The sequence below is a fragment of the Bufo gargarizans genome, chromosome 2, assembly GCF_014858855.1.
Source record: "Bufo gargarizans isolate SCDJY-AF-19 chromosome 2, ASM1485885v1, whole genome shotgun sequence".
NCBI classification, from domain to species: Eukaryota; Metazoa; Chordata; class Amphibia; order Anura; family Bufonidae; genus Bufo; species Bufo gargarizans.
In genome coordinates, this window is record NC_058081.1 from 629,652,581 (window position 1) to 629,678,089 (window position 25,509).

A 25,509-nucleotide genomic window follows, 5' to 3' on the forward strand; every position below is an offset into this window, starting at 1 on the left:
GGTCCAGGCCCAGCCCTTGGCCCTCCCATGAGTCATGTGACGACAGGCTGGATAATGGTATTCACAAAAGTCGCCAGTGCTATGACAATTTTAGATTGTGCCATAACTTTTGATAGATGTCTCCAGCAGATTTCCCTTCATAATTTTATGAATCTAGGGTCATCAAACTTGCTTATGAAATATGTACAATTGGAACCAATATTTGATTCTAAGGTTCCCCAAGGCCGAAACATCCGGGACTTTTGACCCAGAGAAGCCTCTTTGTTCCCTGATAAGAATATAAGTTATTTATTATAAAATATGAATAATGACAAGGCTGCTTTTGAAGTATCTCTTGGGTCTATAGATCATATGCAGCCCTGTTTCCAGCAGTGGGCAGCTGGAGATGTACCCAGTATATCAAGTTTACTATTTATCACGTACACAATGAACAAGAACCAATGGCAGTGTGATGGAAATGGTCTGAACTGTAGTAACCTTTGGTCAAGTTGTGTATGCCCTGTAGTTTTAAGGCCGGGCCGGGCAGTTCAACTACTACAGTGCCGATAGTATGGTCAGGGAGGATTGCCTTATTTGAAATAACTAATCAAATGACTAGTTTTGTTTTCCACCCCCTTGGCGGTGTGCCGCCTTTGTCCTGCTAACCTATAAGACGGTATGTTTTGATAATAAACTTGAGAATTTGCTTGAGAACACAGCAGAGTCTGTGTCCTGTGAGTGTAACTCTCCCGAGCTCTTATATTCTTTTATCTAATCAATCGAGAACCCCTTAACGCCCAGCGCCGTACATGTACGGCGCTGGTGTGGTCTTTAAAGATGGCGCACACTCCTGAGGGATGCGGGCGCCATAGCCGTGGATGGCTGCCTGCTTCTTATAGCAGACACCTGCAGCTCATTGCCACAATCGGCAGTAATGCAGATCGCAGACGTTTAACCCCTCAGATGTCTTGGTCAATCCTGACCACGGCATCTGAACGCGTGAAACACCGGAAGTGCGTGCTTCCGGTAGTACTCCGGCTCCCCCGTGTGGCGATCGGAGAAGCCGGAGTGTGTATGCAGCAGCCCCTGTCTTTGTGAAGGACAGGAGGCTGCTGCATAGTATTTGCTATGGAGCCCTTGCCTGTAATAGGGCTCTCTAGGAAACTAGTAAATTCATCATAGATTCCAATGCTAGTGCAATGGAGTCTATGATAATAGCAATCTAGTGATTGCATGTTATAGTTCCCTATGGGAACTATAAAAAAGTGTGTAGAAATAAAAACATAAAAATTAAAATCCCCCTTTTCCCAAAATAAAAATAAAAGAACTAAAAAAAAAATAATAATACACATCATGGGTGTCGCGATGTGCGAAAACACCCATAGTATAAAAATATATTCCCCATACGGCAAACAGCGAAATGAAAAAAATGTTTTTGGTCGCTTCATTTTCTACAAAAATAAATAAATTAAAGAGAGATCAAAAAGTCATACACATCCCAGAATGGTATCAATGAAAAGTTCAGAACACTCCGCAAAAACTGAGCCCCCATACAGCTCCGTACACATAATCACTAAAAAAGTTATAGGGGTCAATATGGCGACAAAAAAATAAAACAGATTTTTTTTCCCCCCCCCCACTTTTAATTTTTTTTATCAAAACGCAAGAAAAACTATACATAGAAGGTATCACTGGATTCGTACTGACCTGTAGAATAAAAGTAACCAGTCAGTTTTATCGTACACCGACCGTCGTAAATAAAAAAAAAACTCTAAAACTGGTGGAATTGCTTTTTTTTTTTTTCTTACATTTTCACCCAATTTTGAATTTTTTTTTCCCCGCTTCCCACTACATTATATGCAATATTAAATGGTGGCGTTAGTAAGTACAATTTGTTCCTCCAAAAACAAGACCTCATATGGCTATGTGAACAGATGAATAAAAAAGTTATGGCTCTGGGAAGGCAGGAAGCGCAAAACAAAAACGCAAAAAACAAAACAAAAAAAACACCCTCCGGGCCTGAAAGGGTTAATCTCTAATGTTCGCCAATCTAGTTCCTGATACATCGCCAAGCATTGTTGCTGCTAGCGGAAAGAAACTTTTCTGAAACCTCTGTTTTTCCTTTTGGACTGCGGCATCTTTTGCCTGACCTCAGCTAAGTAGGTTATGGTCCAGGTGAGTAGGAACTTTAATTATCCTTTCTGCTCTTACCTGGCCATCATAAATGTCGTTCAGGGCCAGGAGAGGACATTGAATGACACGCTTCACAGATCATATTACTCTGGCCAGTGCTTTGCGATCCTTCATAGTAGCATTTCTGAACCAAGTTGTTATGTTACTGGTCAAAACACTCTCAATCACGCCTGTATAAAATGCTTTCAGTATCGTTTGGAGACCTTGAACTTGGCCTCTCGGTGCAGGAAACTTTGTCACTGTCATGGCTTCATAATCGCCTTATTTAAGTTGGTTGCCCATGTGAGGTCTTCAGCTAGATAGACTCCGAAATATTTAAAACTGCTTAAACTTTCCACCTAAAACCCTTATGCTTTACTGAGGAATAATATCTAGTGCGGGATCTGCTAAAAGCAACCTCTATTTCTTTTTTCTTAGGGCTTGTTCACACGGCCATTGCTCCTCTGTTTCCATATTGCGGGCCGCATACGGTGTGTCCGCAATACACGGGGCACCGGCCGTGTGCATTCTGCATCATGGATGCGGACCCATTCAAGTGCAAATTCGGAGATATGGAACCCCATGGAAGCACTAAGGAGTGCTTCCTGCTGTTCCGTTCTGTGCCTCCGCACTGCAAAAAGATAGAACTTGCTCTATCTTTTTGTGGAATGGACAGATCGTGGACCCCATTCAAGTGAATGGGTCCGCGATCCGCATGCGGCTAGCCCACTTTCAGTGCCCATGCATTGTGGACTGCAATTTGCGGTCCACAGCATGGGCACGGAGCCCTTACGTTCGTGTGAACAAGCCCTTATTCACATTTAAAGGGAGATTATTAGCCTGGCACCAATCAACCAACTCCTCCACTTCCTGCAAGTATGGGCCTTCACTGTCATCCTGAATCAGGCCCGCCACCACAGTATCATCTGCAAACGTCATCCCTCTGTTGCAGCCGCTAGTTCCTACACAATTGCTGGTGTGCAAAGAATAGAACAGCGGAGTGCGTACAACAGCCTTGGGTGGCCCCTGTGCTCAGAATGATTGACGTTTAGACCTTATCCCCTATTTTCACCACCTGAGGTCGACCAATTAGGAAGCCTTAAATCATAAGTCATAAACCCACATGCAGACTACAGAAGGTAGTCCCAGGTCTCATAGTTTTTGGGTGAGCATACAAGGAACAATGGTGTTAAAGGAAGACCTGTAGTTTACAAGGAGCATGCACACATTATTTCCACTGGTCCAAGTGGTGTAGAACACTATGTAGAACATGTGTGATGGCATCATCTGTCGAATTTCGGTGATACACAAACTTTAATGGGTCCAATGCATGAATTCCATTAGCATCTCTACGTCACCTGGAGGCAGCCCCATTTAGTCCCTTTGTGATAGCTAGCAAGCAGACAGTTTGGGCTTTTTTCTTCAACTATAATTAACCCCCAATCCCCCGTCCCGCTGACACAATGTCCTGTGGCTGGCTAATGCTTATCTGTCTAGGAAACCGGCCTCCATAATTCACAGAACTGGTAACTCATAAGTGTATGAAGCGGCCTACCAGAAGTCACTTTGTTCATACATCACCCGACGGCTCTGCAAGATTTGTTCTGGAAATCCATAGTAACAGTTTAAAGTGGATGTCTGAGATCATACAAAAAGTTGGCAAAGACAAATAATGTGATAAAATAACAAAAAATAAAACCGCACTCACCAGATAGATCCCTCGATGGGCCCTAACAGTCTTTGTTTACTTGGCAGCAACTATGACGTACCCATCTACTCATCACTGGACTGCTGAGGCCAGTGATTGGCTGCAGTGGTCATGTAGGTAGATGGATATGTCATTGCTACAGCCAAGTAAACAAAGGAGGCGCTGGAGTAGCAGGGTATGTGACTAAACAAGCAAATATTGCTTAATTTGTTATTTTATCACATAGGTTGTTTTTTAATCCTGTCTTTGTCCAATTTTTTTATAATCTCAGAAAACCCCTTAAACAGACTTGACTCATAAACCCCTGTCCACCCGCTATAAGCTACAATTGGAGAGCTACTCTGAGACTTGAGATTGTGGCAGACTTGAGCTATCCTTGCATTACATGGACAGGCACCTGACATGACCTGAATTACTATGGCTTCCCTGGTAAGATCAGCTGTTTGCCAGGTGTGCCGTCAGCTTATCACCGCAGTGGCAGCATTCGGAAAAGGGTAGTCATTATTGAGCTGGAGCAGATTTGAAAGTCTGGTGTATGAACTGCGTGAAAATGTGTAAAATGTAGGTTTGTGCATTCTACACCGACAGACTTTATAGAAGACTAGCTTTTGTATTGCCAGTCTTAGTATATCTCCCCTATTATGTTTGTTCCATGTTTTATGGATACCATGTTTTATGGATACCAGTATATTGGAATGTTTTCATAGTTTTCTAAAAGATAAACAATTCCCCTCTATTGGGCCAAATATTTTCAGGACTATAAGACACACCTGACTAAAAGACGCACCCCAGGTTTAGACAACAGAAAATTTGAAAAAAAAATATACTTTTATTAAACTTTCCCATGTGGGTAAATGAAGTGGAGGGCCCAAGGTCATTAACTTTAATACACAGCACTGCTGCACACATAACTGACAAACACAGCCCTACTGTACACACCTAACAAACATAGCTCTGCTACATATACATCTCTCTCACACAACACAAACACTATTATCTTTCGTAACTGATCACAACTCTCTACACTTACACCACATTATTCTCATCTTGATTCTGGTCCCTCCCACTCATGACCTCATCAAAGGTCCTTTAGCTTCCAGTGATTGGAGTTTTTATCTCCTTTCATTGTACATTAAGACTTTTCAGCATGGAGATGGCTGTGCTCATCTTTAAGATTGCACACCCTCCTGCCTGCACTGGTCATACACATGTCTCTCATTGATCCAGCAGAGCGCTGGAATTAGTTGCGGAACTCGGCTCTGGACTGTCCTGACTGTGGACTATAAGAGACGGGCACTTTTTAGCAAGATTGCCTCTTATAGCATGAAAAATACAGTAAATACCTAAGTGTGTTGTGGTCATCCAACTACATGGCGGCAGTATTTTGATTACAAACCAACACAGGGCACGCTAAGGTGTGTGTGTGTATATATATATACAGTGGATATAAAAAGTCTACACACCCCTGTTAAAATGTCAGGTTTCTGTGATGTAAAAAAAATGAGACAAAAATAAATCATTTCAGAACTTTTTCCACCTTTAATGTGACCTATAAACTGTACAACTCAATTGAAAAACAAACTGAAATCTTTTAGGTAGAGGGAAGAAAAAAATATAAAAATAAAATAATATGGTTGCATAAGTGTGCACACCCTTAAACTAATACTTTGTTGAAGCACCTTTTGATTTTATACAGCACTCAGTCTTTTTGGGTATGAGTCTATCAGCATGGCACATTTTGACTTGGCAAGATTTGCCCACTCTTCTTTGCAAAAACACTCCAAATCTGTCAGATTGTGAGGGCATCTCCTGTGCACAGCCCTCTTCAGATCACCCCACAGATTTTCAATCGGATTCAGGTCTGGGCTCTGGCTGGGCCATTCCAGAACTTTAATCTTCTGGTGAAGCCATTCCTCTGTTGATTTGGACGTATGCTTTGGGTCGTTGTCATGCTGAAAGATGAAGTTCCTCTTCATGTTCAGCTTTCTAGCAGAAGCCTGAAGGTTTTGTGCCAATATTGACTGGTATTTGGAACTGTTCATAATTCCCTCTAGCTTAACTAAGGGCCCAGTTCTAGCTGAAGAAAAACAGTCCCCTTGGCATGACTGCTGCCACCACCATGCTTCACTGTGGGTATGATGTTCTTTTGGTGATGTGCAGTGTTGTTTTTGCGCCAAACATATCTTTTGGAATTATGGCCAAAAAGTTCAACCTTGGTTTCATCAGACCATAACACCTTTTCCCACATGCTTTTTGGAGACTTCAGATGTGTTTTTCCAAACTGTAGCCTGGCTTGGATATTTTTCTTCGTAAGAAAATACTTTTCGTCTTGCCACTCTACCCCATAGCCCATGTACCACACAGCCAGTACTTGCCAGATATTCCTGCAGCTCCTTTAATGTTGCTGTAGGCCTCTTGGTAGCCTCCCAGACCAGTTTTCTCGTCTTTTCATAAAGTTTGGAGGGACGTCCAGTTCTTGGTAATGTCACTGTTGTGCCATATTTTCTCCACTTGATGATGACGGTCTTCACTGTGTTCCATGGTATATCTAATGCCTTGGAAATTCTTTTGTACCCTTCTCCTGACTGATACCTTTTAACAATGAGATCCCTCTGATGCTTTGGAAGCTCTCTGTGGACCATGGCTTTTGCTGTGGGATGCGACTAAGAAAATGTCAGGAAAGGTCAACTAGAGCAGCTGAACTTTATTTGGGGTTAATCAGAGGCACTTTAAATGATGGCAGGTGTATGCTGACTCCTATTTAACATGATTTTGAATTCTTCCCTCCACCTAGATTTCAGTTTGTTTTTCAATTGAGCTGTACAGTTTATAGGTCACATTAAAGGTGGAAAAAGCTCTGAAATGATTTATCTTTGTCTCATTTTTTTACATCACAGAAACCTGACATTTTAACAGGGGTGTGTAGACTTTTTTGATCCACTGTGTGTGTGTATGTATGTATATATATTCAAGTTATACACAATAAATGGGTGTAGGGGGCTCACCAGAATATACGCTGGTGCTCAGCCTGCTATAACCACTTAGCTGTAATAAAACTAATTTACAAACGGCTGGCTCACAGCAAAAATAGTAATATGCAATTTATTCAATCATACACAAATTTTCAAATAAAATATACAAAACTATCATACCAAAATGGTTCACAGTCACGGTCCCTGAATATACACCTAATTGCGGAGCTCTCGCAAGAAGGAACTAATAATATTTCATATAATGCTGTTAAAATAATATAAAAAGATTAAAAAAAATATTTATATTTTTATCTTTTTAGATTTTTTTACAGCATTATATGAAATATTAGTTCCTTCTTGCGAGAGCTCCGCAATTTGTATATTATAACATATAATCTTTTTTTTTTCTTCAGATAAATGCTTTAAAATATTACAGTAAAAATCACTTTATTTTCATTAATTTTCATTAATTTCTTTATGAAATAGTTTAGTCACAAAACTATGAGTAACCTACATGTAACATCTTCTTACCACGGAGTGAACTCTCTTGGGCAGTGGGAGACTGTTTTTCTTCTGAGGTTTGGAGCTGAGGACAGATGGCAAACGCAAGGCAGCTGTTGAATTGGGGATTTGCACTTAATGAGATTAAGAAAAAATATCTGTTATCCAGGGAATTAAACCCCAATCGAAATAGATTTTTAGTGAGAAAGAAACCAGGGCTGTGGAAAGCTGACTAACCACCTTCTGGAAGATGTAATGGTGGCCATATGCAGTAGGTTGTCTACACAGAGTAAATAAACCTTTTAAAGGGAACTCATCATTAACATTTTTCATGTTTTTACTAATTAATTTTTAATATATATTGTGTTCCAATGCTGCTTAACAACTTGTGTTCTTCATATTTTGCTTGTCTGTTTATACCAAATTTTATTTTAACATTTCTCCATTTCTGTATGCAAATTATAGGAAGAGTCATATCTTACTATGTCTTTTGAAGAAGTCATTCTTCGTGTGAGGCGTGCATGAAAACCCTGCCCTTGAAACGCCCCACCCCGTTCAAATCTTGCTACTTGCTGGTCTTCGTTCGAAAGCATGCGCAGTTAGTTCTCAGGTGTGATGCTGATATCAGGAATACATTCTGAGATTTTACTGAACACAAGGCGCATGCGCGGAATTTCAGGGCAAATGACGGGAGATGAAACAAAATGAGGCGAAGGATAGCAAAAGGCAATCACGTGTCAAAAGTAATTTGCATACTGGCGTGAAAACTAAAGCGATTACAAAGGAAAAGAACGGGTATAGAGATTAGAGAAAGTGTGAATCCAAGGGGAGTGTCCTTTCCTCCGCGCCGGTCTTGATAACCTCTGCACTTCCGGAGGATGCACCACATTTATCCGTCAGTCCATGCATCTATAACTGAGCTGCAGTAGATTTCTGGCTTAATGACGATAAATCTCTCTTAGCGGTTGGTCACGCCGTCTTTTGGAAAAGTGATGAGTGCGGTCTAAAAAGAGGGACTTGCGACTTTTTTTTTTAAAGTCGTATTTAAAAAGGAAACGCACAACTCGCGACTTTTTAAAGCCACTTATCTGGCTCAAGGGAGGTGATAAATTTCCCCCCCATGTCTTGAAATGAGACCTGATAGATGGTAACTTCAACTAGTCATGTCAAAAAGTAATGACTAGTTCCCTTTAAGGAGTTGTTCCATGGTGCAATATTACATTTCTCTGCAGAGGGGTAACTGGTGGTCAAGGCCGCCATGGAAAATTTTGAATAGGGTGCCCCTCAAAAGCAGAGTACGTACTTTTGTAACATACACAAATGCACGCAAGTGAACATATATATACAAAAACATAGCCAATTTACACCCCGACAAAATAAATACAAAGATGTTGGTAAGTCTAAAGTTTGTATTTATACATATCTAATCTTCTCCTGGAGGAATTAGTTGAATCTTCTGGTCAGTAGATCCCACTTAAAATTACTATTTTGGACTAAAATAAATATTTTGGCCTAAGCCGCACCTTTTCTCTCCCCCTTGCCTCCTGCTAATGTTTGGAGAACACAATAAAATTAAGCCTCATCATAAACTGTGCTTTGTTCACTTAGGCCGAAGGAACGAGACATGGCTCATGGTTGCCACGGCAACCGGCCTGTCAGGATGGTTTTATTAAGGTCCAATGGTAATTCTTATTCCCAAAAGCACATTGTCAGATCCGCTCTTAGTCAAAGTGCAGCAGAAATATTTTCCATATTAGTTTCTTGTACTTTTCACATAATGTGTAATTGCATTTAAATGCCTTGGATTTGGCAGTGATAGAGCCGTAAAACAGGAGGATCCACACACCGAGCCGAATCATAGCCCTGGTTATTTCCCACGCTGATGTCTTGCTGGGTTTTTATCTTCTATTGTGGTTGATACTGTATATATTACATGCAATGTAAGCGCTGCTGAAATGACCCTGCCCCCAGATAGGGGCGTAATCATGTGTATTTATGATAGTAGCCAACATAAAAAAAAACCATATAAAATATTGTTGAGTGAAATGGAATTAAAACATGGGTGGCAGCTCTGAAGAATAGTTAGAAAGTGAATGCAGCTGTTTTCCTATGAACGGAACCAGCAAAAGTGCCCCCATAAATAATGATCAGTGCCGTAAACGGGATCAGCTGAATAAAGCCACCATAATGTGACCCCATAAACCAAGCCAGTCAGTGCCCCATCAACGTTTTCAACTGGAGAGTACAAGACCTAATGTTAACTAGTTGTTGTTAGCGTTTCCATTCACCAACAACATGCAGAGATCTTGAAAACAGAGAGAAGTTGTAATTAGAAAGCTGCAAATCTAGTCTTTATATAATGATCTTCACTTAAAGGGCTTGTTCAGCTTTGGGGACTATTAACATACATTTGCAGCCTGTCGTACCTGTCATACTCACCTGCTCTCCGCTGCAGCCTTCTGGTCCTCTTCCTCCAAATTTCCAGAAGGACGGGGGTCACTTGCGGCACTGCAGCCAATGACTAGCCTTGGGGGCATGTCGTCCCTTACACAATGGGGTCGGAAGACCCGAGAAGAAAGCAAGGGAACCAGAACAGCGGAGTTCCCTTATAAATGGGTCATAAAATTCTGAATTCCTACATGCAATTTTCTACATACAGAGTCCATATTGCCTTGCTCCATGCTTGAAATGTATAAATGTGGCTAATAGCTCATCCCCGCTCCTGTCAGGGGACTGTGGGTGGCCACTGCGGCAGATGCCTAAAACAAGCGGGAGAAGCCGTTATATGACTCAGTCAGACGTTCTTCTAAATTGGATGCTTAAATGCAGATGACTGTCTCGGAGAGGTCAGGATAGATGTCTTACCAAAGAATCTGATCGCTATGGTAACATCCGATGGTGGGGATACTGAAATAACACTTTTTATTTTTATCTTCAACTGAACTATTTCCCTTTTGATTGTAAGATTTAGGCTTCTGTTTTTTGACGACAAAGTATTTCCAGACTACTGCTATTTATCTGACGCCTATCCATCTATCTGTGACCTGCTTCGGGCCGCAGGGGAGGCACGGTGGCTAACCCCTCTGCTTCTTGCTCCATACAGTGAAAGGAGGGTGCACTCTTTCCTCGGGGTACACCCTGGTATTAGGACTCCTGCCTGATGGTGGCTGGGGTGCCCATGATGTTAAATGTGTGAGGCAATGGTGTGCAAGGAGGATAGAAGAACGGGGCGGCAGAATGCTGATGGAGTCAATGACCAGGCCTGCTTGGTTGCAGTAAAGTCTCTCTCTTTACTGAATAGATAATGGAAGTAGTAGTTCATGCAGCAGCAATAGACACCGTTCGAAGGTGTGTTACAAAGTTGGCCTCTCCTAATAGCAATAGCATTTTTGGTAGTCATCTTCCTTGAGTCGAAGGCCTCTTGCACATGACCGTATGGCTTTTTCAGTATCTTGCGGTCTGCAAAAAATACGTATGACGTCCATGTGCATTCAGTTTTTTCCGGAACGGAACATCTGGCCCCTGATAGAAAAGTACTATCCTTGTCTGTTATGAGGAACGGAAATACGGAAATGGAAGGCATACGGAGTACCTTCCGTTATTTTTTTGAGGATCCATTGCAATGAATGGTTCAGTATACAGTCTGTATACGGAACGCAAAGAACCTGGCGTGCAGTTCCCAGACGCGGGGTGCAGATCTTAGATCCAGATGACCAGTCCATTTCGAATTGTGGTGGACACCCAATCATTATACGCTTTAAACAGCATTAAGTCTTATTGCCATAAATGTGCGGTACCTTTAAAAGGGTTTTCTGAGATTCCTATTGGAAGGCAGCGGCGTACATAATATAGTGGCTGTGCTTGGTATCGCAGCTCAGCCCCATTCACTTGAATGGGACTGAGCTGCTCCTAGGCCACATGAGCGATGTCACTGGGGAGAACGATTCCTAGGGAAAGGCCCCAATGCTCACAGGAGCGCTGCCACTGATTGGTGTTGAACCCCCACCAATCAGATACTGATGACTTAGGCCTAATGCACATGACCGTTGTTCTGGTCTGCATCCGAGCCGCAGTTTGTGCGGCTCTGGTGCGGACCAATTCACTTCAATGGGGCCGCAAAAGATGCGGACAGCACACGGAGTTGCTCCGTTCCGTGGCCCCGCAAAAAAAATATAACATGTCCTATTCTTGTCCGTTTTGTGGACAAGAACAGGAATTTTTACAATGGGCTGCCTGTTCCGTTCTGAAAATTGCGGAAGGCACACGGGCGGCTTCTGTGTTTTGAGGATCTGCAATTTGCGGACCGCAAAAAACGCAACGGTCGTGTGCATGAGGCCTTATCCTGAGGATATTAAAATCTCAGAAACCCCCTTTAATGTCTGAATCCAGCACGGCCTTGATGGTTTTAGATCTTCTATGAATGTCTGTTCTTTCTGTTACTGATCAGCTGTTTGAAGATGAAGCACATTTTTATATTTTAATAATTTAGTTTTCTCTCTCTCTCCCTCTCTCTCTCTCTCTCTCTCTCTCTCTCTCTCTTCCTCTTTCTGTCTCTCTCTACTTTCTATTTTTGCTGCTTTAAAAGTGCAGGAGGCACAAACTGCTTTTTCATCATTTGTGTACCAGGCCTTAGGTCAGAATGCTGCTGTTTTGCTCTCTTATTTCTATTAATAATTGTGCTTCTAGATAGAAGTTTTACGCCTTAATTTAATACATGGAAATCCTGACAGCAGCTCTTTATCAAGTAGGAAAATCTGAAACAAGCATTGCCTCTGGCAGCACCCCCACCTTCACCTCCTCACACAGCCTTGTTCTTGGCTCAGTTTATATTGTTACTATATATTATAGTTTTGCATATTTTCTTACATACTAATACAATCACTGAATAACAGTCGTCAATTAAAATATAGCATTTAATACAGAAAACATTAACATGGTAATAAAATAATTGACTTGTAAATGGTCCAGAATAATAGTCACTCTTTTCACAGAGTAGATAAGTCACTGCAGGAAAAATCAACAATTGATATATAACAGAGCTATTACGCTTATATTACACCTGCAGATAATCACTAAGATTATCGCTAACAAGCGTCCATATGAACGCTTGTTAGTGACGATCTGGCAGTGTAAGGCTACTTTCACATCCGTGCTTTGTATTCCGGTTTTGAGATCCTAAAGAAGATCTCAGAACCAGAGCAAAACGCTTCCGTTCGATGTAATATATCAGGATGCATCCTTTCCATTCCGATGCGGTTGTATTTAAATCGAAACTGAACAAACAGGATCTGTCACTAAAAACAACATAAGTCATTGGGTGATGGATTATTTATTTATTTATTGGATCAGAAAGAAACTGATCTGGCACCGTTGTTTTTAGTGCTGGATCCGGTTTGTTCCACTTCGCAGACCGGACTGGAATGCATCCTGATCTGTTTTGTCCCCATTGACAATGTATGGGGGCAAAACAGAAGCGTTTTTCTCCAGCTTTGAGACCCTCTGCCGGATCTCAAAACTGAAATACAAAGTGCAGATGTGAAAGTAGCCTGATTACCAAACGCTTGTTCATCGGGTAATTGAAATCTTTTAGCAGGCTTAAAAATCCTTGTTTGTCAGTGGCAGATCATGCTGTGTAATGTGATGGCCTTAGCGACCGATTGTCCCCATACTGTGGAGGATATCGCTGCATGCAAAAGCTGTGGTCTCCTCCGCTGACGAGCGGGCAATTGCTGACAATCCCCTGCATAATCTGCAGGTGTAATATAAGCTTTACTTTTCTAGCCCTTATAAGCTTTACAAACAGAGCACCCACCACAAAAGGGATAAATCCATCCAGATGACTCACTTTGGTACACCGTCAAAAATCCCTGTACACTGCTCCAATAATCTAACCATATGGAATCTTGCATTTCAAGGGGTTGTACAGGATTATAACAACTTCCAAAATCAGCCCCACATCTGTTGCCAGCTTGTGTGTGCTATTGCAAATTAGCACAATTCCCATCAATAGAGCTGAGCTGCAACGCACAACATAATTTATGGACTGGTATGGTGCGGTTTCTGGAGGAAAGCAGCCATGGTTTTATAATCCACGGTCAGCAAAAATCCACTATAGGAGTTCTCCAGCATCTAAGAAAATCACTTGTAAGTGACATTTTTAAGAGAAAATTGAAAAAAAAAAAAGTTTAAATTTGGCACTGTTTCCATGACAGTCAATGATCTTTCCCGCTGTTTCCTCCATGTGTGATGACTACAAGAAGCTTTAGGAGACCATAATTCACTAAGCATGGCCTCATATTTAAAGTATATTAGATTTTTTTCAGCTTCTTCTAACCATATTTCCTCACTCCTAACTAAGCACAGTGTTGGAAAATAACATTCAATTAATCTCCTGCATAGAGCTCGGCCAGAAGTGACACTCTTCCAATAATTAGTTAAAAGGCTTCTGTGCGTTACTTTGCCTCCACTTGTTCTGGGCATTGGTAGCCTCCAATGGGAAGACCATGATGATACCTATCTGAGACCCAGACCACAAAGAGAAGAACATGATGATACCTATCTGAGAACCAGACCACAAAGAGAAGAACATGATAATACCTATCTGAGACCCAGACCACTAGGCCTCAGTGAGACACTTGTTCCTTCACCAGGAAGGAACAGGTGGTCTCTGCCCTGTTATTATCTTTAGGGCATCTGAGGGTCACCAGGGTTTTCTAGGTTCCCGTGTATGGGTATCTCTACCATCGAGAGGTGCCCATACGGATAGGAGTTAGGGCCAGGAGCAGGGTTTTATAGTTGGTGACCCTTTTCCTTCCCTAGCGGTGAGGCCTAGTGTCTTTCCCCTTCCTTCTTGATTGTCTTTTGATGTTCTCCCCTACTACATCTGTGACAATATCCTGAGGATGGGCCATCAATGACTAAATACCGTAAAACCCCAATATAGACACCTTATTTGTATTGCATACTTGCCAACATTTGAATCCCCAAACTAGAACATTGGGAATGCCCCCAAAAGCCCACATTTGTATAAGTGCCACCCCTTTGTGGTTTCGTTCACAGGACTGTCCCCCTAAGCAGAACTGTTGGCATGTATGGTATTGTGCAGTCATCAGTGTAAACAGTGGGAGGTTTCGTTCTAGTAGCCATGGTTACCAGGGGCATGTCTTCCTATAAAGACAATTGAAATGGGTCCAGTGATTAATACCAGTTGCAGTCACATTAAGTGTAGCATTCTTCCAATCCCTGACCAGTATTCCTATCACACAAACCATGCCAAGAAAGGACGCTAATGATACAATTTCATTCTTAGATTAATAGATGGGTTAATGAGCTCTTTTTATTATACTGTCAAGGGACATTCCTGCTTAATCTAAATTTATAATTGAATTTTAATTAAAACTTTAGTGAGCAGTGCAGATTTAATGAATGTGCCATCTAACACCCTGGGTACAGTGCCCAGGTACTAGAATTGCTGTAGCTGTATAACGGCACCCAAGAGGCTCAGGGTAGCAGTTGGTTTTCTAGAGTGGAGCTGAAAGAGGATGCCTGACTTTTTCTGCATGTATGCTGTATGATAAGGATACATTTGTTAATGAAGTTAGATATACTGTATGTATAATCTGAAATACAATAATTCAGCATATTTGGTAAGCCGGCACAGAGATGCTATGTAAAACCTTTCACAACACTTTTTTTCATATCTATACCTGTTTTCACTTAGAAAAATGTTTTTCTAAGCCTCTGTAGAAAGAGATAAAGAAAAAAAAAAAGAGAGGTTTTGTCTAGTGTGCGTTCTAGTCCTTTTTTATTTTTTATTTTACTAGATGGGAAACCATCCAGCAAAAAAAACAAAAAAAACAGATGTCTTGCAATCCTGCAAAACAAAATCAATTGAAAATAATAGGAAAATAAGTTGAATGGATTACATGCAATAGTTTTTATGTTGTTTTTAAATGCGTCCCACTGACACGTGAATTAGACGAATTGCAAATAAATAGGCTTAAACAGGCTAAGTCAGGGATGGTCTCTCCAGCTGTTGTAAAACTACAAATCCCATCATGCCCTGCTGTAGGCAGACTGGACATACTGGGAGTTGTAGTTTTACAACAGCTGGAGAGCTGCAGTTTCCCCATCCCTGGGCTAAGTGATAAAAATATTTACTAAGTGTGATTTAAAGGGTTATCCCATCTTAGACAATGGGGGCATATCGCTAGGGTATGCCCCCATTGTCTGATAGGTGCGGGTCCCACCTCTGGGACCCGCACCTACAAGGAGAACGAAGGGGACAAAACCAATCGATACTTTAAGTATGTAAAATACCTTTGCAACACACACCTATTGGCCAATTCAACCAATTACAGGTTATACAATCCATATTCCACTTTTTTTTTTTTTTATTTGCCTTCCTTACATTTTTACATTTTTAAAATGAAAACAATTGATATCAGGTTGCATACAAACAGAAAGACGGATCCAGTTTCTCAAAAAAAAAGATTCCCTGCTGGAGAAGAAAAAAATTATGAGAAAGCACCCTAATCTAGTATCACAAGACCAGAAACAGGGGATTCACATGTAGCTTAGGGTCATTGTCATGTTGGAAGGTGAACTTTCAGCTCAGTCTGAGGACCAGAGAACTCTGGATCAGGTTTTCATTGAGAATTTCTTTACGGTTTGCTCCATTCAGCTTTCCCTCAATCCTGACCAGGCTCACTGTCCCAAATGCCGAAAAAAACACCCCCACAGCATGATGCTGCCACCCCATGCTTCGCTGTAGGGATGGTATTGGGCAGGTAATGAACAGTGCCTGGTTTCCTCCATACATGACACTTAGAATTGAGGCCAAAAAGTTAAATCTTGGTTTCTTCCGACCAGATAATCTTTCTTCTTACAGTCTGAAAGTCTGTTGGGTGTGTTTTTTTTTTTTTTGCAAACTCCAGTTGGGCTTTCATGTGCCAGTTACTGAGAATATAACTTTTTCTGCCCACTCTGCCATAAAGTCCAGTTTGGTGGAGTGCTACATTGATGGTTGACCTTCAGGAAGTTTCTCCCATCTGCACACAGGATCTTTTGAGTTCAACCTTACTAAGGTCCTTCTCCCCCGACTACTTAGTTTGTTTGGGCAACCAGCTCTACAAAAAGATGTGGTTGTTCCATACTTTGTTCATTTAAGAATTATGGAGGCCACTGTGCTCTTGGGAAGTTTTAGTGCAGCAGAATGTTTTGTACCCTTCCCCAGGTGTATGCATCCACACATTTCTGTCTCTGAGCTCTACAGAAAGTTTTTTCCTCCTTGTGCTTTGATTTTTGCTCTGATATACATTGTCAGCTGTGAGACCTTATATAGAAAGGGGCGTGTCTTTCTAAATCATGCCCAATCACCTGAATTTACCACAGGTGGACTCCAGTCAAGGTGTAGAAACATCTCAAAGATGATCTAGAGAAATTGGAGGCCTCCAGAGCTAAATATCTAGTGGCATAGCAAAGAGTCTAAATATTTTTTTTTTTTTTTTTTTTAAATAAGCAAACATTTCTAAAATTCTGTTTTCACTTTCTCATTATGGGGTATTAAGTGCAGATTGTTGGGGGGAAATACTTAGATTTTTATTTTAGCACATTGCCGCAACATAACGTAACATAAGTAAAGAAAGTGAAAGGGTCTGAAGACTTTCTGAACTTATTGCATATATGCATCAATCTGCAGGGGAGGTGAAGGGCAGAAAGGGTCGGAGTGGTGGTTGTGTCCCTGAAGTACTCACACTGGCAGTCCTCACTTTGGTGCTCTTTCTTCACTTGGGGCACTACTTGACTTTCTGGAGCTACTGCCTGATGGTAGTTGGTGTGCCCTTGATGTTAGGTGATTGGCAGGGTGCTAGGCTGGTGGATATATGATGAAGTCAATAATCAGGCCTGTTGGTTTAAAAAAAAAAATCTTTCTTTACTAAATCGATGATGGGAGTAGTAGTAAATATAGCAGTAATAAGCATAGTTCCAAAGTCTGTCATAGTATGGTCTCCTATAGCTGTGTATAGGCGGCAACATTAATTGTAATAGTAGTGCTTCCTGACTCTCCTAAGGACACATCGTTTCTTGAAAAAACCACAGGCATGTTAATCTGTTTTTGTTGACTCTTTCTGCAATTCCTGGGCTTAGAGGTGCAGGGTTTAGATTTGCATCCTCTCTCAAAGTGTGGCGAGTGCTGAAGGCAATGAACCCTTTCCACAGCAGTGAAGTCTCTTTCCATAAACGAGTAGTACCTTACAGATGTTATATTCCACGGCCTTGATGATTCTGGCTTTTCCAAGGCTGAGTGCACATTAGCGTTCAGCCTTTCCGTTCTCCTGCTCCGTTATAGGAGCAGGAGAATATAAAGGACGGATTTGGCACATGACTGAGCTGAATGGAGCCTACGGACCCCATAGACTATAAGGGGGTCCGTTAGGTTTCCTCTCAGAGGAAGATTTTTGAAGTGGAGACAAAACTCCTACATGCACAACTTGTCTCCACTTGAAAATTCTTCCTCTGAACAGAAACCTTATGGACCCTATTATATTCTATAGGGACTGTAGGCTCAGTTCGGCTCCGTTATGTGCCGATTTCGTCCTTTCCATTCAGAACGGAAACGCTGAATGTTGATGTGAACTCAGCTTAGGTGTCTGGTCTCTTTCCTTTATAGTAAAGGCACAGAATTCTTATCTTCATGTGATTTATTTTTACATTTCTAAAATTCTGTTTTCACTTTCTCATTATAGGTTATTGAGTGCAGATTGATGGGGGGTGACTTTATTTTTACTTTTTTTATTTTAGCACAGGGCTGCAACATAACAAAATGAGAAAAGACTTTGAAGGGGTCTAACTGCACTGTAAAATGTACTCATTCTGTGGCCTTGAACATTCATATGGTCATGGACCTTATTAGTGACTTGTAATAGTTTTATAGTTAACAATAGGGGAGAAATATTCCAAAATATATACATGTATACATTTTCTAGAATTTTATATACGGATTATTGATGATGCTGTAAACATTTTTTATCTGTATGTATCTATTTTTTGTAGGGGCAAACAGACTGACCAACAGGGCAACCCTGTGGTATGTCCCACTTTCCCTAACAAATGTGGACAAAGTCATTCAAGTACCTCCAATCCAGGTAATGTTTGATGTCTTCTCCTTTTTGATGTCTTCATCTTGTAGCTCAGTGGTCTCCAAACTGCTGTTGTGGGACAAGAACCCTCATCATGCTCAGACAGTTTATAACCTCAGACACGTTTCTAAATGCCTTTGCGTATGACAGAACAGCTTCAAACCTTCTCCTTTGTTGGTGAGAACTACAGTTTTGTTTATCCTTAGCTTTTTGATTCACGAAGAGAGCGCTTGAACTGACGCACAAGAAAAACAGTAGAGGAATAAGCAGGATGGAGATGTATCGCTGCATCAGGGTTTACATTATATCCCGTCCATAGTTTTAAGACAGCTGGTGACATCGTTCTATATCTTACTGATATGTCGGTATTTGTTTCTTCATAAATGCTGCATCATCTTTAGACCACTGTGGCTTTATCATACACAAAGGTAATTCAGTATTTGGACCATGCTGTGGGTACAGGAAATTGCAGAACGGCCTTGGAAGAAATCCTTTGTGTAGCAGCTGCTAAAACGGATCTGTAATTGGCAGATCCATTGCTCCTAACACAGTAAATATTTCAGACTCTAAGGAGTCTCCAGAGATAAAATGGAGGACAATTATGTAACCCACAAATTGCTTATTGAGTAGTCTTCTTAACTCCTTCACTACTTGTACCAGCAAATATTTGGTCCTATCAAAAGTGTTCTATATCCACCAGGCTAGCTAGTTGTTGTTGTTGTTGTTGTTGTTGTTTTATTTTATTTAATAATTTAAATGATAGTAATTAAAGAACCAACACAAGTCCTCAACCTAGGAAATGATGGAGTTAGATGGGCAAGTGTGGTTTGTAGACGCCAGGAGGACACTTGTTTCATGAAGACTTTTCAATTGAAAAATATCCTGCTATTTTATGGGGAGATTTCTCTCTTTCCTACATAAATTATGATTTTGTCCTATGCAAAACAGCGCCCCCGGAGGATACACAAGATGTATAAGCCAATACGGATTTGAATCCCTATAGCAGTCATTACTGCAGCTTTGTTATTGATTGTGTATACATTATGTGGCAATGATGACCTCATATCATTAATAGTAGCTTTTATTTGATTGCTAATAAAGAAGCTCGTCACATCAAGGTTGCTTTGTTGCATGAGGGCCATGTAGCTAGAACGCCACAGACGTTCAGCTGCATTCAATTTTCCGTACAGCTTGGTCTTGCATATGAAAATATGAATCATGTGTCCGTTCATGTCCTAATAGATTCTTGTAGACTTTTTCTCTGTTGACCTCAGAACTTAAAGGGCCCATCCCATTAATAATGTAAAAAATGAAAATCAACATAATCTATGACTACTTCTTTCTAACAAAGTTAGAACCAGCAGGGGTGCACCAACAATGAGGCCAGGTGAGGCGATTGCCTCAGGCAGAACCAGGTAGGGGCAAGAGGGGGCAGCCGAAGGGCCATGGGCTGAAGGGAAGGGGTTAGGTTAAGAAATTGACAATGTGTAGTGGGGGCGCCCTTTCAGTTTTCGCCTCAGGCAGCCGAAAGACTAGGTGCACACCTGAGAACCAGCCCTGTGCCTCACATGGATCAAGAGATCTGCCTATTCATTACTCCAACTGGTCTACTGGCGTGTCCTTTCTCAGGGGTGTGTCCTTTCTACTGCAGCTGGTGGCAATTGAAGGATGGAACAGAGTATGTGCTTCCGTCTCAGTGAGCAGGACAGAGAAATTAAAAGGAGCAAACAGCAGGTAGCACTATATAGATAGATTTAATTGAATCACTCAGATATAACACATTATTAATTACATGCAAAGTAGAATGTTTTTCGTAGGACAACCCCTCTGTGTAAGATTATTTTGCCCTTATAAAACATTAGCTAAATGACTTGAGAAAAAAATACACCTATGAAACAAGAGGTTGTCCTTGGTAGTGGAAGTTAAAGTGTAACGTCCATTCTATTTTTATTTGTGTAATGTGTAGGGGCAGTGATGCCTAACTATTTTTGTAATATACTTTAATTACTGAAATCGTACATTTCAATTAGAAAAATGGCTGTAAAGTGGCCCGATTTGAGCCTTAGCAATGCTCCTCTGTTTACAGAACAGTGGAGTTTTGCTAAAACTGACTATGTTATGTAAACAGAAGACAGAGGAGCGTTGCTAAGGCTCAAAATGGGCCACTTTACAGCCATTTTTCTAATAGAAATATACGATTTCAGTAATTAAAATATATTACAAAAATGGTCAGTATTACTGCCCCTACACATTACACAAATAAAAATAGAATAGCATTTACACTTTAAAGGGAGACTATCACCAAACTTGTACTTTACAAACTGCTTACATGGCTCTCTAGCACAACTACCCATGATTCCAGTGGTACCTTTTGTTGTGACTTTCACCAGCTGAAAAAACGCTGTTTAATCCATATGCAAAAGAGGGCTCACAGGTTCCCGCAGGCGGGGTTCGTGGTGTAGGTGCTTGGGCCGCTCTGCCTTTTTTTTTCACATTACTAATGTGAAAAAAGGCAGAGCGGCCTGGGCACCTACTCCACAAACCCCGCCTGCGGGAACCTGTGAGCCCTCATTTACATATGGTTCAAACAGCGTTTTTTCAGCTGGTGAAAGTCACAACAAAAGAACAAAGGTACCATTCGAGTCATGGGTAGTTGTGCTAAAGCGCCATGTAAACAGTGTGTAACGTCCAATTTTGGTGACAGACTCCCTTTAAGATGCATTGTCATATAGGCTTGGTTGTCAGGAGATGGTCACACATGTATAGAATAGTCAGATAGAAATGTATTCAATAATATGCTATTAACAAATGCAGATACCAAAGCGCAGAATCAGTTGACACTAGTATAAGGGGATTCAGGTGAAGGTCTTAAAAAAATTGGTCATACAGTGTACTTGGGGTTGGGTGAGGGAGAAGTCAAACCAGGTCTGAAGAAGAGGTCAAGAGTGGACCTAGGAAGACCTACGCAACAGAGCCCAATTGTCAGTGGTTTTAATGGGACCTCACCATATGGCATTGGTCAGTAGGACTCTTGGGCGTCATCTTCCATACACATTCAAAAACGTTGTCGATAATTAAACAATGTAAGAATATTATTCGAGCAGAAATTATTTTAGTAGATTTACCCATTGGAGTTTTCTACAGCATAATTAAGAGAACCCTTTGGATTTTGCATGCAGATAAGCATTTCAGTGACTATGAAAAGGCAGCAGGGAACCCGAGCAAGTCGGCACTGAGGTTTAATTCTGTATTTCAGCCGGAAAATGGGCAAATTAATTGCGTAACTGAGCAGAGTAGAATGAACAGGATTGAATTTCTGGGTTAAAGGAGATATTTCAGACTAGAGGGCTCAATGTAATCTTTGTTTTGAAAGTTGTGTAGCTCAGTGTCTCTGCATTTGAAGGTTTGGGAAGCAAAACTCATGACGATGGTTGGTATAACAAATATGACAGTGGTTCAGCAAGACACTTCCTACATATACAGCTGCAGTGGTCCATCTGAAGAGTACCCCTGAAAACAGTGATACAGCCATATAGTGCCCCGATATAGATTAGGGCAGCATGGTGGCTCAATGGTTACTACCGGTGCTTTGCAGCACTGGAGTCCTGGGTTTTAATCCATCCAAGAGCAACATCTCCATGAACATTGTACATTCTCCCAATATTTGCGTGAGTTTTCTCAGGGTATTCCTGTTGTTCCCACAATATAAAAACCGAATCAACCCAAAAAATGGAGAACTGTCTTGCGCTAACCCTTGCCTTGCTTTCATTCCATTTTACACTAATAGGCTCTCCGCAGAGTGGGACATGATCTCTGCAGTCACTGATAGTGTTGGAGTATGAAGGGCCAGTTGGACATAATCCCAGAGATCTTGACCCATCCACATTACAAATCCGAGACTGAATGCTGCAGATCTATGGACCATCGGGGCTAATTTAGGTTTGGACACTTGCCAATGTTTCTGGGCAGTTTTCATGCAGAAACCACTCCAAGAAGGGACATGTTCCTTCTTGACGCAGTTTGGAAATCCATGCAGAATTAGTCCTCGTCCATTTAAACTGCAATGCTGATTCACCTTGATGGCAGTGAGAGTCCGCTCTCAAAATCCACAATGTGAATGAGCCTTAAATCTATTCTTATAGTTCTATGTTGTGCCATTCCTTTATTATTTTTACTAGAAGTTATGAATAAATTGCTATTAGCCTTCAGTAAGTAAAACAAGCATGTCAGGAGTGGTGGCAGGTGCTCTTTAATAGTAGATAAGAGAAGATTTCACAGCAGCATATCCAGTGTGACTTTTATTGGGGACCAAGAGTGCACACACAAATACGACATTTGGCTACGCAGTAGCCTTTCTCAAGTAGCCGAAACGTCGTATTTGTGTGTGTACTCTTGGGCCCCGATAAAAGTCACACTGGATATGCTGCTGTGAAATCTTCTCTTATCTACTCGTATATATGGGACAGTGTTGGATTGGCGGTTCCATCACGGCTGATGCATTACGAATAGGTCAGAAGGTCCATTTTGTGCTGCTCTACAACTACTTTTTATTACTGCTTTAGGTCCTCTTTAATGTCTCCTCATGAACTCCATTCCCACAGAGATTCAGCTGAAGTTCTTAGCAGTATTCAGGATCATCATCCTTGACGAGCAGAGAGGAGGATGCGGCATCTCTTTGGCTCAGAGTTGAGAAGCGACTTGTCCTATGTGATTAGGAAAGGTTGTGTGTGTGTACTAAAAGGACAGAAGCCATTTTATTTCTCCTAATGATTGCTCCCTAGACAAAACAAGCCATTCTAACTAATGAAAGGTATTTGCCAATATATATTTGTAATAAAGTAATATTTCAAGGGGTTGTCTCACCTCCTGCCTTTCCGGCATCTCAGCTGCTCTGTGGCCTGTTTCTGAGCTGGGGCTGGGCTTGTGTCGGTGCTCACACATGCATCCCTTTGTAGCTCACTGCACACTATTCTCTCTGCCAGCCGATGTAGGAAACTTTTAGGTCACACCTGAAGCTTTTCTACAGTCCTCTTTCACAAGATGACAGCAGGCACTCGCGATCTGTATAATACAGGTCCAGGGCTATTTGTGCAAGTCCCGAACCTGTTATACTTTATCCTCGTGGCATAACTGTACAGAACAGCTGCTGGGCTGCAGCTCATGCCCTGAAACTGTTCTATAGGAAGAACAAGGTGGCCGGGTGTGGGAGCTATTACAAGAATACATGCAAGGTGGCCAGCGACTGGCGCTAACATGGGAATATATACAGAGGTGACCAGGGAGGGGGGTAAATGTGCATACACTGGCCTCTATCTACGCTCGCTCCTGCGATTCCTGGCCACCAGGAAGGCCGGATATTTCTCTCCTAGTGCATAAGCGTGGCCACCGCAAGTGCGTTACAGCGGTGGCTGTAACCCCTAAAGACGAGCAGAGTCTAAAAGAAGGTATGATGAAAGAAAATGGGGAAGAGAGGCAATATAGAAAATAGCAGTATATTAGCAAATGATTGAAAATGCCTTCATTTACACAATAACTATGGCTTAATGAGGTGAGTCAACCCCATTAGGTATTTTCATTTTCTTAATTCCCTGAGAAGCCCTTTAACCCCTTAAGGACTCAGCCCTATTTCACCTTAAGGACTTGGCCATTTTTTGCAAATCTGACCAGTGTCCCTTTAAGTGCTAATAACTTTAAAACGCTTTGACTTACCCAGGCCGTTCTGAGATAGTTTTTTCGTCACATATTGTACTTCATGACACTGCTAAAATTGGGTCAAAAAAGTTAATTTTTTTGCATAAAAAAAATACCATATTTACCAAAAATGTGGAAAAATTTGCAAATTTCAAAGTTTCAGTTTCTCTACTTCTGTAATACCCCCAACAATTGATGACTTTACATTCCCCATATGTCTACTTCATGTGTGTAGCATTTTGGGAATGATATTTTATTTTTTGGGGATGTTACAAGCCTTAGAAGTTTAGAAGCAAATTTTGCAATTTTTCAGAAATCTTCAAAATCCCACTTTTTATGGACCAGTTCAGGTTTGAAGTCACTTTGTGAGGCTTACATAATAGAAACCACCCAAAAATGACCCCATTCTAGAAACTACACCCCTCAAGGTTTTCAAAACAGTTTTTACAAACTTTGTTAACCCTTTAGGTCTTCCACAAGACTTCATGGCAAATGGACATACATTTTATGAATTTTGTTTTTTTGAAAATGTTTCCAATATAATCTATTTTTTCCTGGAAAAAAAAACCTGGGTTAACTGCCAGACAAAACTCAAAATGGGTTGCCCTGATTCTGTAGTTTGCAGAAACACCCCATATGTGGTTGTAAACTACTGTTTGGCCAAACGGGAGGAATAGAAGGAGGGGAACACCATATGGGTTTTGCAAGGCAGAGTTTGCAGGACTGGTTTTGTTTATACCATGTCCCATTTGAAGCCCCCTGTTGCACCCCTAGAATAGAAATTTCAAAAAAGTGACTCAATCTAAGAAGGTACACCCCTCAAGGTATTCAAAACTGGGTTTACAAACTTTGTTAACCCTTTAGGTGTTCCACAAGAGTTAATGGCAGATGGAGAAACAATTTAGAAATTTCTATTTTGGAAGATTTTCTATTTTAACCCTTACTTTATTACTGGAAAAAATGGGTTAACAGCCAAACAAAACTCAAAATGGGTTGCCCTGATTCTTTAGTTTGCAGAAACACCCCATATGTGGTCGTAAACTACTATTTGGCTAAACGGCAGGACATAGAAGAAGGGGAGCGTCATATTGTTTTTGGAAGGCAGATTTTGCTGGACTGGTTTATTTACACCATGTACCCTTTCAAGCCCCCTGATGCACCCCTAGAGTAGAAACTCCATAAAAGTGACCCCATCTAGGAAACAACGGGATAAGGTGGTTGTTGTTTTGGGACTATTTTAGGGGTAGATATGATTTTTGGTTGCTCTATATTACATTTAAATTCTAAAATTGTTTCTACATTCGCAATTTAGTTTTGTGGAACACCTAAAGGGTTAACATAGTTT

General features: G+C 41.2%; 1 protein-coding gene across 5 annotated transcripts in view; it reads left to right on the forward strand.

Annotated features, from left to right (window-relative positions):
• Nucleotides 1–25,509, forward strand: part of ACOT7 (acyl-CoA thioesterase 7) — a 231,725-nt gene that overhangs the window by 73,923 nt on the left and 132,293 nt on the right. For all 5 annotated transcript variants that reach the window (XM_044282138.1, XM_044282142.1, XM_044282140.1 and 2 more), the window contains one exon: nucleotides 18,388–18,479. In XM_044282138.1, the coding sequence (XP_044138073.1) occupies nucleotides 18,388–18,479 (92 nt within the window). The remainder of the gene's footprint in view (nucleotides 1–18,387; nucleotides 18,480–25,509) is intronic.